Below are 18526 nucleotides of genomic sequence, written 5' to 3'. Positions count from 1 at the left end.
CTATCTATCTCATATCTATCTATCTATCTATCTATCTATCTATCTATCTATCTATCTATCTATCTCATATCTATCTATCTCATATCTATCTCATATCTATCTATCTATCTATCTATCTATCTATCTATCTATCTATCTATCTATCTATCTCATATCTATCTATCTATCTATCTATCTCCTATCTATCTATCTATCTCCTATCTATCTATCTCATATCTATCTATCTATCTCATATCTATCCATCTATCTATCTATCTATCTATCTCATATCTATCTATCTATCTATCTATCTATCTATCTATCCTATCTATCTATCTCATATCTATCTATCTATCTATCTATCTCCTATCTATCTATCTCATATCTATCCATCTATCTATCTATCTATCTATCTATCTATCTATCTATCTATCTATCCATCTCATATCTATCTATCTATCTCATATCTATCTATCTATCTCATATCTATCTATCTATCCCATATCTATCTATCTATCTATCTATCTATCTATCTATCTCATATCTATCTATCTATCTATCTATCTATCTATCTATCTATCTATCTATCTATCTCATATCTATCTCATATCTATCTATCTATCTATCTATCTATCTATCTATCTATCTATCTATCTATCTATCTATCTATCTATCTATCTATCTATCTCTAATATCTATCTATCTCATATCTATCTATATATCTATCTCATATCTATCTCATATCTATCTATCTATCTATCTATCTATCTATCTATCATCTATCTCATATCTATCTCATATCTATCTATCTCATATCTATCTCATATCTATCTCATATCTATCTCATATCTATCTATCTATCTATCTATCTATCTATCTATCTATCTATCTATCTCATATCTATCTATCTATCTCATATCTATCTCATATCTATCTCATATCTATCTATCTATCTATCTATCTATCTATCTATCTCATATCTATCTCATATCTATCTATCTATCTCCTATCTATCTCATATCTATCTCATATCTATCTATCTATCTCCTATCTATCTATCTCATATCTATCTATCTATCTATCTATCTATCTATCTATCTATCTCATATCTATCTATCTCATATCTATCTATCTATCTATCTATCTATCTCCTATCTATCTATCTATCTATCTCCTATCTATCTATCTATCTCCTATCTATCTATCTATCTATCTATCTATCTATCTATCTATCTATCTATCTCATATCTATCTATCTCATATCTATCTCCTATCTATCTATCTATCTCATATCTATCTATCTATCACATATCTCTCTACCTATCGTTATCCCCTCTGCTCTACATCGTATGATGACATGTCTCCTCCGTTCGGTCTGATAACCCTCACTCTCCCCCATCCTATAATGATCCGTGTGCCTATCCTGTCTGTGACCCAGATGGCAGAGCTGCCAGCCTGCGCTGTGTTCCTCCCGTCCCTGTGCCATGGTCCCCTCCACCCCCTTATTCCGCTCCATCTTTTCTGTGCCATTGTTCTGGATCTGGCAGCCCGGTGATGCTGAGCTTGGTCGGAGGATGCTCCTGCGCTCCCTGTTAACCCTTTCCTGCCCTGGCCGCCTCCTGCCGCAGCCAGTCTGTAGAAGCATGCCAGCTTTAAGGCTACATTCCTGCATCCTGCTTTTGCAGCATTCCCTGGGAGGAGGGGGATGGTGATGCGGAGATGATGCACTGGTGATGATGTGGATGCTGAAGGTATATTCTATTTCAGAGCTGATGCTGATGGTGAGCATGCGGTGAGGTCTCTGTGGCGCAATGGACGAGCGCGCTGGACTTCTAATCCAGAGGTTCCGGGTTCGAGTCCCGGCAGAGATGGTACCTACCGTAATCCTTTTGTTTTACGCACAATGAAAATTTAATTTACTGTAATTATCCGTGTAGCCACCAAGGACGGTCTTAGATTCTGAATGGTATATTCGGAATTACTTGCATTTCCCTGGGCGTTTTGCTGCCAGCAATCGATCGATCGACGCATCGATCAAAATGATTGTGTTTCATAATTGATTATTAAGATCTGTTTGAAATTTTTTAATAAAAAGTATTAGATAAATTTTTTTTTTTTTTTATAGAAACACCTTATGTTTCCTGATACGCTTCAGAGAATGATCCTTCTTCTTTAAGGATACGTATTGAATAGATGTAGCAGAGCTGAATTTGTCTTTCAACTCTTTCTTTTTGCGTCACATTTCAATAAGCTAAGTTGTGCCAATGACAAACTCAGCTTTGTGACATTAATGTTGGCCAAGTCGGCTCTGCTCTGACCACCCTTCTACAGATGACAAACCTGTCTTCACTACATTGACACAGAAGATGACTGCGGAGGTTCACCCACTAGCTTAAAGGGGTTGACCCATGAAAAATATTCTACATTTTTCAAACCAGCCCCTGGATCTGAATACTTTTGTAATTGCATGTAATTAAAAATTTTGTACAGCCGCTGAGCTATTCAATAAAACGTATCTGTATGGCGCCACCTGCTGTTTGTTCTTTTCCTTATTTCTTGTCCACTTCACTGAGTTGGTCGCACGCGCTCAGTTTAAATCTTAATCTGTCACCAGCCATATCTCCTGTTAGAAACTGTGAGAGTTACAAGGGAAGAGCTACAGCAGAAAGGACATGCCTCCTCAGATGCCATAAAACAAGAGGAGCAATGAATGTGGAGATCTCTGGATCCATGTGAGGTGCAGGGCTGGTTCTACTATATGATGTCTGATTTTCATTTTTTACATCCGTCATGTTATAACCGCATCCATTCCGCAATTTTGTGGAACGGGTGCGGACCCATTCATTTAATAGGCATTTTCTATGATAGCGGCAGCCATGTACGGTCCGCAAATTACGTAACGCACACAGGCCGATATTCGTGTTTTGCAGATCCGCAAAACACTATGGTCATGTGAATGTAGCCCAAGGCCTCATGCACACAACAGTTTGTCAGTGATTTGGCTTCAGTGGTCCGTGTCCGATTTGGCTTCAGTTGTGTTTCCTTGCGTCTTCCTTTTTTTTTTGTCTGACAGGGGAAAAAAAAAGGAAGGTTAATGAAAAGTGTAATTTTATTGCACCAAGGTCTTGAAAAAAAAAAACGGACACCGATGACATACCCGTTGTGCATCCGTTTTTTTTTGACGGACCTATTGACTTGAATGGGTCCGTCCTCTGTTTTCCACTGACAAGAATAGGACAGGTTATATTTTTTTCATGGACTGGAATCACGGATGCGGAGAAAAAACGGAGGACTATCAGTTTTTTTTCACAGCTCCATAAAAATCTATGGGATCTCTGCTAAACTGTGAAAAATGACGGAACGGACGCGGATGCACACAACGGTCGTGTGCACACACGACCGTTGTTTTATTCCGTGTCCGTTGTGCCGTTTTTCGTGATTTTCTGCGGACCCATTGACTTTCAATGGGTCCGTTGAAATCGCGGCTAATGCACCGTTTGTCATCCGCGTCCGTGATCCGTGGTTCCAGTCCGTCCCAAAAATATAACTTATCCTATTATTTTCGCGGAAAACGGTTTGCGGACCCATTCAAGTCAATGGGACCGCTAAAAAACACAGAGGCACACAAGATTGTCATCCGCGTCCGTTTTTTTCCTATCATTTGCATGGCAAACCTGTCTTAGATTTTTTTTTGCATTTCTTTATGTCTGGTGATCCTCCAAAAATAAAGGAAGACACACGGAAACAAAAACGGAAACGGATCATGGAACCCCATTTTGCGGAACGGAACACAACGGTCGTGTGCATGAGGCCTAAAGGAAAGCAACTGGTAGAAAATTGCGATATCAAGAGAATAAATCCACAAAGCTCGTGTGGGTTAGGATTTCTGTCTCCTCTAAGTATATCATAGGAAAAATTAATTTTTTTGATCTTCGATATTTAAGTAGGATTAGAAGAACATGGCAGATCTTTTCTGGAAATAGTGCCACACCTCTCCGCTGGCTGTGTCTGATATTGCAGCTCTGCTACACTGAAGTGAATGGGGATGAACTTCAAAATAGGACTCAGCTATTGTCAGAACTCCCATAGAAATGAATGGCCTCTCCCTGAAGAAAAAATGGTATGGCCCATTTTATTCCTGGCTTTCAGTTAACTGCCCCAGTATATATCAGGTGAAAAGCAGTGTACTAGGGTACAGAACATATATAGTATTACTACCTGCAGCAAAATATCTACAATAAGTCTGTCAGTGCCTGGAAGCAGATCTGAGTTTGTTTTTTGTTAACATTAAACTTTATTAACAACTTGACAAGATCACCTAGAGACAGGCAGTCATTTTACAACATCACCTAGAGACAGGCAGGATATTTTGTGTTAATGTCATGTGTCTGACATATACTTCAACAATGGTAAGGTATGGTTGGCATTAGAAATGTAACTTACCATCCCAGGAGTGGGCTGATCCTACTTCCTGCCAGGGCTAGTGAGGAATGAGGAATCACAAACATCTGCTTCCCTCTTCAAGGGTCTTTAGGGCCACAGAATCAGCTCGACTGTAAAAAAACAGGGAGAATAACAGTCCTAGACTGTATATATTTTTTGCAGATTATGGCATTACAGTCAGTGGGGTGACCAGCAACTAAAGCTTCACAGATCATGCTGCAGGTGAGGAAGAACACATTAAGACACCCATCACCATAACAAAAGCCTGTAGTTATTCAAGTGGACACTTACAGCCACAGGTGCCAGTTCATAGCCATAGTTTGGGACACTTGTGCATAGAAATGGACACCGTGTACATGAAAGGACCACACTGAAGACCATCATTTGAGGCATTTAGGGAGCATCATTTCTTATTAAAGGGTTATTACTAATATCAATATTACTAATAGAGATGAGCGGCAGGGGCAATATTCAAATTCGCGATATTTCGCGAATATTTGGTAGAATATTCATCATATATTCACAAATTCGAGATTATTTTCTTGATCGCGAAAAATCGGCAATGTAATATTCGCGGAATGCGCGCAAAATACAGGCGTGGGTCACTATAGGTACATTTTTTAAGCTGCTAGACGTTTCCTGAGACTAAGAAAATGGTTGGCATGGCAGAACATTTTAATAGCTTTATATGGAGATAGAGTGCTCCAACATATTCACGATTGCGAAATCGGCACCAATGATGCAAATTTTTTGGCGCAATACGTGAAACTTCACATTTTAACAGGTCTGACTTCTTATTAGTGATTGGTGCACTAAGTATTGTTGTGAACTTGTGACATCACAGCACTATGTCTGTAGCATGTATGTGTGGACAGACTACACTATATCAGGATATAACCTACACTGACTATCTCCCACTAACTATCTGTATTATATATATAACTAACTAATGTAATCACACAGGAAAGCAGAGCGCATAGCAATAACACTGCTGTCTCTCTCTCAGATCTGCAAAATACTGCATACAAGGGCTGCTGGGGAGGTTCTTATATAGTAAGGGGTAGGCAACTTTCCTATTGGATGCTAGGGATGTTGCTAAGCTCAGACAAAGACATTGCAGCCTTCTCATTGGCCCACAAGCAAGAAGGGAGGTCACTGATAATTATTTTTTTTTGAATATTCAAAATTACGAATATATATATCACTATATTCTAAATATTCGCGAATTCTCGAAGTGCCGATATTCGCGATTAATATTCGCTATTCGAATATTCACACCCAACACTAATTAGTAAGAAGAAAATGGATCAGTATTACTTTTTAAGGGTTATTGTTACTCTCTAGGGGATAAATGGGGTATTATTAATTTCTAGATGGAATGAATACTTTGTAAGAGGAAAAATGTTGGGCATTATTACTCTGTAGGGGCAATGAGAATCACTACTACTCTGTGGTACACAAAAGATGGTACTTTAACAGTGTGGGGCACTATAATCAACTGGGACATTATATGGAGCACCGTGTATCAGGCAGCATTATTTTGGGGGACACTGTTTTCAGGGTTGCTGTCTATGTGGCACTATTTATGACGCTGTTATGAAGTACAGTATTTGGGGGTATTGTGCCACACAGTATGGTCAGATGGGGCAGTAACAGGCGCAGAACTAAGGGTATCAGCAGGAGTTTGTGTAGATGAGTAGTGGGTAGAAGAAGTCTTCATGGTGGTCTGGGTCAGAGAGAAAAGTTGACGACTCGAGTCTGAGAACACGTATGTCAATTGCAAGTCACTGGATTTTACTGTACTACTGTACTTAACTTATGGTCTGCAAAGTGCTTGTGAAAGACTTATATCTACAGCTATATGGTCGCCTTATTGTGCTAAGGCTGTCAAAGTGTGAAATCGCATCAGTTGGCTAACCTCCCCTCTTGGTTGGAGTGGGCTGGTCCTGCCTTCTGCCAGGAAGGGGAGTTCCTGTGCAGACACAGAGAGGAGAGGAAGCTCAATGCAGAGCTCTTGCTCTTGTTAGAGATTCTCCAGAGAGGACTAGTGTTGATCACGAACATTCATCGTGAATATCGGCACTTCGAGAATTTGCAAATATTTAGAATAAAGTGATATATATTCGTAATTTCGAATATTCTAGATTTATTTTTCATCAGTACCCTCCCTTCTTACATGTGGGCCAATGAGAAGGCTGCAATGTCTTTGTCTGAGCTTAGCAACCAATAGGAAAGCTGCCCACCCCTTACTATATAAGAACCTCCCCAGCAGTAATTTTCTACAGTTTTTTTTAAAGTTCTTAGAGAGAGAGCAGTGTCATTGCTGTGCTCTATGCTACAGTAGTTAGATAGCCTATATATATATATATAGTCCTGATATATAGTGTAGCTGTTGCAGTGCAGGGTGTTAGGCACTGTGATAGGTTCTGCTGTCCATACATACATGCAGACCTGCTAAAATGTGAAGTTTCACAGTATTGCGCCAAAATATTCGCATCAGTTAGTGCCGATTTGCGCAATCGGGAATATATTGGGGCACTCTAACTGCATATAAAGCCATTTTTAATGCTCTGCCGTGCCAACCATTTTCTCCAGTTCTCAGGAAACTTCTAGCAGCTTGGTAAATGCAGCAAAAGTGACCCACGCCTGTATTTCGTGCGCATTACATGAATTATTGCAGATTTTTCGCGATCAAGAAAATAATCTCAAATTTGCGAATATTGGCCCAAATATTTGTGAAATATCGCAAAATTCGAATATAGTCCCCTGCCACTCATCACTAGAGAGGACAACCCGATACCACCTCAAGAACATACTTGACTGACAAGACACCAGAGTGAACAGCTGAAAACCTGCATAATAGACACTGCTGTAAGGTGAAGGACTATGGCTCAGACATCCATCACCCAAACTACCACAAGGCCAGTTAAAGGTCAAGATTAAATATGATGGTGGACATGTACACCCACAAGTGCTGAGGTACAGCCATTCAGCCTGCCTCCATACTTCTTTTCTGGTGCCAAAAATTGCTCTTTGAATCCGCTGCTTTTGAATTTACCAAAAGTTATATGCCGCACTTAGTAAAAAGAGACTGTTACACGTTCGCCCCTGGCCTCATTCTTCAAACTACATTTTCACTGCACCGATCCCCAGGGAGCAACTTCCTGAGGGAGTACACCGTGACACAACACTTTATTAGGGCCACTACCACTCCCATCCTCTGCATCGGCTCCTCAGGGGCTGGCTGCAGATACCCCACCTTCTAAGACCTTGCCCTTAAGCTCACAGGAAGGGGGAGAATGGAAGGCTTGTGGAGCAAGAGACAGTTTTGCCACGAGCTTCTGTAAACATTACAGCAAGGGGACCTTGTTGAGAGCAGTCTTGCGAAATACTAATATCTACTTCTATATGGTCACCTTATTGTGCTAATTTTGGTATTTGTGTAACTTAGTTTTTTTATTAATAGCACTGTAATATAATTAATTTAATATGTAGTGGTCATGGTGTGGCATTAGCTGAGTTGAGACCCGTTCAGATATATTTCATCCACCCTGTTCCGAATACATAGTTGTGCCTCTAGTAGAACGTTATGTACTATGCATAGCCAGGCATAACCTGCCACAATGCCAGTTGAGTAACCAATAAGTGTATGCACCCTTGTATTCGGATACTGTAACCATCAAGTGTAAGCACCCTTATATTCAGAGACTGTAACCATCAAGTGTAAGCACCCTTGTATTCAGAGACTGTAACCATCGAGTGTAAGCACCCTTGTATTCAGAGACTGTAACCATCAAGTGTAAGCACCCTTGTATTCAGAGACTGTAACCATCAAGTGTAAGCACCCTTGTATTCAGAGACTGTAACCATCGAGTGTAAGCACCCTTGTATTCAGAGACTGTAACCATCAAGTGTAAGCACCCTTGTATTCAGAGACTGTAACCATCAAGTGTAAGCACCCTTGTATTCAGAGACTGTAACCATCGAGTGTGTGAAGATATGGAAATCTGTTTTGACTGAGGACTAAGTTGATTTAGTGGGGGCCGTAGTTATTGTTGTTGGTCTGTTACAGATTTTGCTTTGAGGCCCAGGAATAACTGGAAGTAAGTTTAAGGTAAGGGAAGATGTAAACAATCTCAATGAGGTAGAGGACAACTCTAAAAACTCAGAACGTAAAAGCTTTTCTGGAATTGAATGAAAGAATGGAATGTCCACTTTTTCCCCCAGGACCCCGTTGACAGTTGATTCAGCCATATCCTTCAATGTCTCAGCATTAAAATTACCCTAATATTTTCTTTGTTCCTTTTATTTTTGTATAATGCTGTGTAGCTCTGAGAGTCCTGAATTCTATTGTACCACACTAAAAGCATTATGTCAGTGTAATTCAGTAGAGTTTCATAAATCAGTATAATGTATAATCCCTGGAAATATAGTTCAATATTTCTGGGTGGCATGTGTTCACAGCCCTCTTCAGGTCATGTCAAAGCATCTCCATAATATTCTTCTTTTCCAACCATTCTTTAGTTGATTTACTTGCTTTGAGTCACTGTTCTGTTGAGTCTCCCTCTTCAGCTTGAGATCATGGATGGTTGCCGTTACCTTCTCCTGTAGAATGTTTTCATACACCTTAGACGTCATTGTTCAATCAGTGATCGCATGGCATCCAGGCCCCATTGCTGTGCTGCGTCTGTAGTGACAACACTTTGTATCTGGGCGGCTAGTTGAAGTATATGTGCCCTAATGTTGTCACTAGGGCAGGTTGCATCAGTTTGAACCATCCAACAGTTTTGTACTGCATGCTACCAATAATCCCTGATGAACGCCACTAAATCTTGGTTGCGGTAAACACGTCAGGCATTTGCTTTACATGTTAGTTAATATTGTACCATAATTGCAGGCTTTGTTTTGCCAACCTGTAAAAATTAGTCCCATACTGGTGGATGGTAGTGACTTTTGATTGTCTACCAAGCTGTAATATGATCTTTGGAGTTAGGATGAGCAAACCAGTTTGGACGGAGCTGGGTTCAGTCCGAACTTTGGTATTTTTCGTATGGCAGATGAACCTGAATCTTTTCAGGTTCATTTTGGATAAATCTCCTAAAACGGCGCGTAGATGCTTTCTCATATGACCCTCAGAGGAAGTGGGAGGAGGGTGGGCTTGCACTGATTGGCTCCCAGGCTGAGACAATCAGAGGTGCCCTAGCGGAATGTCTGTCTTGAGTTGTGAATAAGGGTGGTAGGGTGTTACAGTGTTGGCCAGAAAATTATCTTGTGGAGTCGCGGACAGTCAGAAACAAATCAATCAATATTCTATTGCCAGGGAGAGTAAAAGGAAAGGCTAGGATTACAAAGAAGAATTGTGTGTGTAGAATAGGGACAGTGATATCTCTCAGCCAGGGGAGAGAGAAGGCAGGAGCTGTGGTTGGCCGTGCCTCCAAGCAGAACTGCAGCTGCTTCAGTGCAGACCTCAAAAGCAGCTACCTGCAAGGAAATACTTTAATTCCCCCCCACCCCCCCATTTTCACAGAAATAGGTTGGATAGCTGGTCCTGCTACTACCCACATTCTGGCTTTGGGACTTTCCTTTAGAATGGTTCCTTAGCCCTGACATTTTTGGGCCTAAATTTTTGGTGCCATCACACAAAGTATGGAAATCTGTTTTTTGGAAGATTGGGAGGTGCATTATGATATCCTTCCCTGTCCACTATCACACTGAAGACACTGCTTCTGACAGTTGACTTTGGAAGTAATGTAGTATCGGCGACACTAACTGATTTGGGCCTAATGTCTTATGGGAGTTAACATATGCAGATTCAGAGAAAATCTTTTTTCTAGTGTAAAACACAAGTTGTCAACCTACTGTGCGATTATTTCCCCCCCCATCATCACTCCAACTCTTGGATTGTCTGGAGATGCACCGACACAGATTTCGGACTAGTATTTTACGTAATTACTCAGAGATGTAAACTGTCCGCTACCCTTTGTATTGCAAGACTTATTTATGTATATGCTATTTCCCCAGACTTAAAAAAATGAATCTAAAATGCCTGGAGATGCACCAACACGGATTTTGGCCTGGCATCACGCTATTACACAAACTGGTATAAACTGCTACCCTTTGTATCGTAAGACACATGCGTTTTTCCCCAAACTTAAAAATATATATATGTGAATTGCATGAACACGGAGTTTGGCCTAGTATACCAACTGTTACCCTTTGTATTGTAAAACAAACATATGCTATTTTCCCAATTTTAAAACAAAATTTATTTTTTGAAGTGCCTGGAGATGCCCTGACATGGATTTTAGACTAGTAGTTCATGGTTTCTCCATTGAGATTTCAAATGTTGTATTTATCCTCTACATGAGAAAACTGAACGGACACGGAAACAAAATATGTTTGTGTGCATGAAGCCTTAAAATGGCAAAGAAAGAAAGGTCCTTGCAGGTAGCAGTTTTGCAGCTGCCACTGCTGTGTTGTAAGGCAGTAATTGCAGCTAGAACGTACAGGCACACAAGCCTCAGCTCCTCACTTCTCACTTCCTGGCTGACAGCTTCGTCTGCCTTTTTCTATTCTGTACTATGTTTCATTGTAGCCTTTCCCTTCAGGGTCCCTCACACTAGAATAGAAGCTTGACTGTGACTGTACATTTTTCTGGCGGACACTGCATAGACCCATCCACCCTCATTCACAGCCCAACACAGAATGACGTTCCACAAGGACAGCTCCCTGCCTGCTGCAGCACTGATTGGCCTGGGAGCCAATCAGGGCAAGCCCACTCCAGACTTCCTTTCTGGGTCATTATGAACTGGTTCTCTCATTTCTCGTCTGTATTATACTGAATAGCTTATTGTCATCTGTCAAAATAAAAAAATGTGTTATTAAGAATAATCGACCCAGAAGAGGACGTTGGGGTATCAACTTATAACCAGGGACAATTCAGAGTAGGACTCGTTTACTACAAGTCCCCAAGTATAACAAAGTATTGGGATCCACATCAGAGTACTGTAGTTTCCAATAAAAATACATTTTTTTTTGCACCCTGGCTAATGCATTTTGGATATAATCTTTATAGACTACAGCTGATTCGAACACAACACCTTGAAAAAAGTAACACAGTTGAATACAACTCATACAAAATAATGTAACGCATGTATCAGTAATAATAAATTAGATTCTGATGCCTAGTGGGATTGTTGGGTTGCCTCAATTCCAACATAAACATCCAATAGGTCTCTTGATTAAGACGTTTTCTCTTACAATCTCCTCTCTCAATGACTTGGTAAAGGGGTTGCTGATTTATTATTATTTATGTTAAGGTAGTGGGCGAGGACAACAGGTTTTACTTTGGGATAAACCTAAGGGCGTTATCCTGGAAGTCCTCTAGTATTCAACTTTACAGGGATCTGAACTTTGCTGCAGGGGAACCACCAGACTGCTACCTCCTGGAAGAGTCAAGCAGTATCGTAGTCAGGGACACAGGAGAGGCAGGGTACTTGCTATATGGAAAATTGTCCAAGGTCCAGGTCCAGGCAGGCAGTAAGGGGTCAATATAGAGGTCCGGCCAGGCATAGGAGGATCAGAATTCAGTAACCAGGCAGAGGTTTTTACAAAGCCAGACTACAGCATATCTTCACAGGAAACTAGCAAGATAGACAATCTATTACTCAGGCACCTTATCACAGGGGATAGAGCAAGCATGATGGCCCTGTTAGAGCTTGAGGAAGCGTGCATGCCCTATGAGCAGAAGGGAGAGGACTTTGCTGGCAAGAAGAACACTGCAGCCTACAGGAATTGGCTACTGACGACTCCACCAATGGGACCTGCTGCATGGAAGAAGAAAGGAGTCTGCAGGTCCTAACCTCCAGAGAGGCAGTAGATGATCGAGTGAAGCTTCACCCTTACCCACCCAGTAGATAGGGACATTGGTGGACACAATCCACCAATGTAACAGTTTTTTAATGCAGTGAATATAATGATAATAAATAATAATTTTAAAAATGCTATACTTATCGTCCGGAACTACCTTCATTTCAGCCATTCTGTCCTCCCAGCCAGGCTTTGCTTTCATGACTGAAGTGCTGACATGCCCATATACCGTACATAACCATTGAAGCCAATCACTGGCCTCAGCACTCTCTTGCCATATACCACTGGGGCAATGAATAAGGACTGTGTCAGAAACATGTAAGTTATTCTGGCTGGATCCTGGTCTGGATGTTGGAATTTAGCATTGCAATAAAAGAAAGCTTGGATTTTAATTATAAATCCATTTACTTCATGATATTGTGGCCAAACCTTGTCTCCAGGCTACATACAGCATGGACTTTCTTTGAGCCATTTTAATACAGATACAAAATATACCTTACCTTAAACTTTATTAGAACCTAGACCTTATTTTACCCATTGGGCTTCTAGGAGGGACAGTGTGAAAGTCCAAGAACACTATATCTATAGCCATTACTCTGTCCAGACGTTTACTCACGTCTTCATAAACACTTCAGATTAGTTTGAAAATTTATGTCCTTAGTAAAAATAAATTAGAAGAAACTGAATGAAAGGATAATCCCTGTTGGCAGAAGAATTTAATCATCTCTTTTTATGGCTCAGTTATTGCTCTGGGAACAATTAAAGAGTCAGCAAAACTGTATATAAGAGCAGATCTCAAGCCTGTGCCGTCATATGGACACTATTGTATTGGAGAGCCCACCAGTAGATAGTTTGTAGCAGGGTTGAGTTTGTTTGCATGCCAGAGTTAATGCCGACGCCTGCTGGGAACCAAGACAAAGCCTGACACTGTTGGAGAAACATTCATTCAAGTAAAGCTGGACTCAATTTATTTCTTAAAATCCCTTGATTATTCCCCCTATTTGCTCTGCTTCAGACGACAATGCCTGGGATCCAGCGTATCCAGGTTGGAGCACCATGACACGTGCACCAACATTAAGGGACATTTAGGCCACCCTACGCCACTCTGGCATTCCTACACCTGGGTACCATCTTCTACATCACTAAAAGGGGCCCTTTGCCTGGTACCACCATATGAAGGTGTTGCCGAAACACGCGTCGGGGTGTGTGGTTCTCCTGTGGTGATCTACCCATTTTAAATACGCTACTGCAAGTTTTTGTATTGTTTGGTATAGCATCTTGATAGGTTTTATCTGGTGCCCTTTTGAACACATGCTGATGTGTATATACTATTCCTAAATATGAGGATATGAATTGTTATCCTCTCCATGATGCACTAGTATCTAAGTATTGATATATACTAACTTCTGTTTGATACTAATGTTGATGTATCAGCTTGTGATCAATAGGTGTTCAATTAGGATATATATGATGCTGGATTTGTATCTACTTACCACAGTTAACTTAATGTAAATTTACAACCTATGGGATGTATATATTTTATATCCTATTCCCCCAGATTATATTTATACTTCTATTTGATCACCTCAGGTGAATACCGCACTTTATTTCTGATGTCTTTTTGTCTCTATTTTTATTATTCATCTCTTGTATATGTACTTAAATACAATTATTATACACTTGGAGCCCTGTTAAACTCAGGTCCTTTTCTTTGTTTAGGTTTAAGTATTATGGAACTATTCAATCAATCCTCTTCAAGCAGATTTATTCTCCTCGGTTTGTCCACTGTTCCATACTTGAAGGTCATTGGTTTTCTGACCTTCTTGGTGATGTATTTGATAACATTATTAGCAAACCTTCTACTGATAATTGTGGTGAGGATTAATCTGAAGCTCCACACTCCCATGTACTTTTTTCTTACTAACCTCTCTTTCATTGACATTTGCTTCTCTACCACCGTGGTCCCTAAAATCCTACAGAACACATTGACCAAGGACAGGAGCATCTCTCTACTAGAATGTGCTGTCCAGATGCACTTCCACTTGACTTTTGGGTCAACAGAGTGTCTCATACTTGCAGTCATGGCCTATGATAGATTTGCTGCCATCTGTAGACCGCTTCACTACAATTCCATCATGAGCTGGAAGAGGTGTTACTGTCTAGCTGTTATGTCATGGACCACAAGCGTCTTCAACTCCTTTATACATGTGATCTACACCTTCCAGATGTCTTTCTGTCATTCCCATGTCAACCATTTCTTTTGTGAGGTACCCCCGTTTTTACAAATATCCTGCAGTGATACTTGGCTCCATGAGGTAGCTATGTATATTTCAGCAGGGACCATAGGTAGCATATCCTTTTTATTCACCTTGATTTCATATTATTTTATTCTTTCCACTATCTTGAAGATCAGATCTTCTCTTGGAAGGTACAAAGCTCTCTCCACATGTGCCTCCCACATTGTTGTGGTGACTCTTTACTATGGGACCATTATGATTCAGTATTTACGACCTCGTTCCCATTCTTCTCCAGATGTAGACAAGTGTGCCGCCATCCTCTACTCAACTGTAACACCCATGGTAAACCCTATCATCTACAGTGTCCGAAATAAAGTTGTCAAAGACACCGTAAGACAGATTCTTGTTAAATAGGTTCTCTAATCAAATGTATTTTTAGAAAAATTTGATTTATTTGGCAATTGAAGTTAGAGATGATTTGGCAGGTGATTTAAATAGCGTGAAGCCCTCTGACCTCTCTATAACCAAGTTGAGGGTGTTAAATACAGATGTGTCCACCTTAACTAATTTCTAAGTTCATAAGGGACTGCAATTACGAAGCCAATTCAGTACAATATGGGTCTTGCAGTGTCCGACAGAAAAACTAATTTAGGGACAGTGTACAGTCACAATCAAGCTTCTATTCAACCGCCAAGGACAGTGAAGGGAAAGGCTAGAATTAGAAAGAAGAAGAACTGTGTGGAAGGTAGTAAAAGCCACAGAATTCTTGACAGCTATGAACACCCCTCTAGACTTCTTGCTAAAATGAGAATGCAATATATGAGGAAAGAAACGATTATGAATACGCTTAGCATCTTCCTGTAGTAAATGGGTCTCCTGAATGCAGATGAGGTCCGCTCCAGCTTTAGTTGCCTCCCGCCACACATATGTTCTTTTTTGTGGACAGTTAAGTCCTTCAGCATTCAAAGACAAGATTTTAAGACCCATTAGAGTGGGGGGAGGAACCAAGGTCTGTGCGGGTAGACAGGCAACCAAAAGTCAGCAAATCAACTTTGTTAACAATAGACAAGTGTCTAACAATATGTAGGTTCTACAAAACTCTGTGTATATATATTCAAAGCAGCAGATTAATGAGGAGTCAAGATAGTTAGGGAAAAGGACAAAGACAGGGAAAAGTACTACGACTCCAGACGGTCAAACTCGCCTGTGTGGCATAGGTGGCGTAAGTCCACTAGTGAGGCTGAGAGGAGTATTAGGTGTGTAAACATATAACATAATCTGCACCTAGATAAAAAGGTTAGGCATCAAACCCCATATGAAAAGTGCGAAAATAACTCCACCCCTCTAGACTGTTGATAATCCGACGCCAGATAATTATAACGTCTCCTGCATCACCAATTCGGAACTATGGTAGTCACATTGAAGGTATCAGCCATCTTGGGCTCCAATCGCATTTATCTGATCATCCCTTCTTCGGTTCCCTCTTTTTTCCATTTGAAAAGGAATGTCCCACGCTAAAAGCAGTTCACGTCCATCTGAGACCGATTTTACCACATGGGTTTTTCCGTCTTTCCGGATTAGCAGCTTTTGTGGGTAGCCCCATTTATACTGAATGTCTTTATCCCTGAGGGCAAGAGTGATCGGCTGCAGTTCCCTCCTTTGCCTCAAGGTCGTCATGGAGAGATCCGCAAAAAGTCTGACGGTTTGGAATGGAGCAGGGAGTTTGTCACAGTTCCTAGCCGCCATCATTAGGGCCTCCTTAGTGTGGAAAAAATGGATCCTAGCGAGTGTGTCCCTTGGTGTATCCGCACCCAGGTGCGACGGTTTCGGGATTCTATGAGCCCTGTCTATTATCATGTCAGTAGATAATGGCCAAGGAGAGAAAAAGGCGCTCATAGGGTAAATAAGTTAAGAATCGAGCCTCCGGAGCAACAGGAAGAGTGGTATTGCTCACCTGTTGTTGATGCACCTATTGTTTGGTGCAACTGGACTGGAGGTGGATAGGACTGATTACTGATTGTCTCACTGGTTGATGCTGCCGATTCCGTCCGCGTTCCCCTTTGGCGGGGGCCAAGCCGTCGTCTGGGTCGATTAATAGGATATATTTCCACTGGACCGGGGGTCGAGTGGAGGGGTGGACCGTAGGCGCAAAAACGCAACCAGAGTATTTTTAGAAACCAATGTTTTTTTTATTATTGTTATAGTGACAACGCGTTTCGGGGTTCTGCGGACCCCTTTTTCAAGTCGGTGGGTGGAAGCCGCTGGTGGAGAGAGCGCTGCTTCTAGCTCCTGGCACGTGTGGCGTCTGGAGGCTGAATGTCATTGGTTTCTAAAAATACTCTGGTTGCGTTTTTGCGCCTACGGTCCACCCCTCCACTCGACCCCCGGTCCAGTGGAAATATATCCTATTATCATGTCAGGGACGGGGATTTTGGGTAGCAATGCCTTGATGAGGCTTTTAAGATAGGGCTGCAAATCTCGAGGTGCTACATCTTTAGGGATGCCCCTAAATTTAACATTGTTCCTTCTGGAACGATCTTCCAGACAGATCTGCTAGTTTGCTTTTGATGGTCTCTAGTTCATCCGCCATATCGTTGTGAGCATCAATAATGCTATTTTGCGACATGGCAAAGTCTGCCATTTTATTCTCTACATGCTGGATTTTATCTGCGTTGTCTTTGACTTTAGCCGCCAGAGGGTTAATTAACCCAGCCATGTCTGAGCGCAGGGACTGATGTAATGCCAGCAGCATGTTTTTAATAGATTCCTCACAGAGTGGCTTGTCTGAGGTTCGATAGGCGACAATGAGGATTGCAGCAGGAGACTCCACTGCTTGGGCCCAGGACCCCTCACTGACCTTAGAAGAGCATTCAGTGTCCAGGCGCGGCTTCTGCTTCTGAGGGCTGCTAGAGGGTGGGATCTCAATCCGGTTAGCAGCGGCGCCATTATGTGCCTCCGTGTTCCCTGGAGTCCCTAAATCACTCGGAGTTGGTGGGAGCGAGGGGAACTCTGCTTCCGTCAGGGAAAAGGCATCGGGCTCCAGTGGGGGTGATGGGGATCTGGAAGCGCTCCTTGGCGATACGCTGTCACGAGGAGACGATGCACGGGTTCCGGCGCGGGAACCTGCGCCATCTTTGGCAGGGCCCCATTCAAAGAAGCTGTCCAGATTGCCGCTGTGCAGCCTAGGGAGCTGCCTTTTTGACTTCCCCATAGCTTCCTGGATGTTGTCTAGTTCTGAAGTCACTTTGTGGAACTTAAATAATTACATAAGAACAACCAGGGTCACATCTGCTTTGGGACCTGGTAATGTCACTAACACTGTGGGTGGGCTAGGCCCAAAATGTGCCAGAGCTAAACCAAGCTTGGCTGACTATCTCTGTGTGAGCAACTCCTGCATGATGTTTTTTCACCACAAAGCAGGCACACGAAACCACATTCGTTTGAGATATGCAGGATTAAAATGAGCCTTGGACGTACCAACACAATCATAGGTACTAGAGGTCTACTTCTCTTGGTCCTCTTTGTGTCAGTCAACCCACACCCCCAAGCAATACAGTATTCAGTATCATCATCATCACCTTCTTCTTCTCCTTATAAGACTCTTTCTTGTACTCCACTCCATCGTGAGACATCTACAAGCTGAACCCCACTTGGTACCTGGAGACATTGCTGGCGGTGCAGTCGCTGCCATACCATTGTAGTATATCATTGTACTCTTACGTGGCAGAGAACGAGGGCAGCTCCTTGTGATTCTCACTGTGGGGCAAGCTGCACTCCACAGTGGACACCTGGAGCAGGTGTTACGGCCAGGGACTGTACATGTCTTTCACAGCCCACTGGGTCATATTTTTTGCAGCAGCAGCGGGGAGGCAGCACCCCATCAACATGGCCAAGTCAGGTCATTTTGACCTCTAACTCCCTTACCCACAAATTCTTTGGGATGGCTCCCACAGCAGGCACCTCCATACGCAGACACTAAGCCCATCTCTAAGAGTAGC

General features: G+C 41.9%; 1 protein-coding gene and 1 non-coding gene across 2 annotated transcripts; both read left to right on the top strand.

The window, feature by feature from the left end:
• The first annotated feature begins 1776 nt into the window (after nucleotides 1–1776).
• Nucleotides 1777–1850, top strand: TRNAR-UCU. Its single transcript has one exon. It is a non-coding gene; the product is annotated as a tRNA-Arg (tRNA).
• A 12171-nt stretch (nucleotides 1851–14021) lies between these two features.
• Nucleotides 14022–14942, top strand: LOC122921372 (olfactory receptor 1019-like). Its single transcript, XM_044271349.1, has one exon. It carries the CDS (start codon nucleotides 14022–14024, stop codon nucleotides 14940–14942), a length of 921 nt encoding a protein of 306 aa, XP_044127284.1.
• Nucleotides 14943–18526: the final 3584 nt, after the last annotated feature.

Source organism: Bufo gargarizans, chromosome 11 (assembly GCF_014858855.1).
Source record: "Bufo gargarizans isolate SCDJY-AF-19 chromosome 11, ASM1485885v1, whole genome shotgun sequence".
Lineage (NCBI taxonomy): Eukaryota > Metazoa > Chordata > Amphibia > Anura > Bufonidae > Bufo > Bufo gargarizans.
This window is presented reverse-complemented; position numbering and strand designations above follow the sequence as displayed.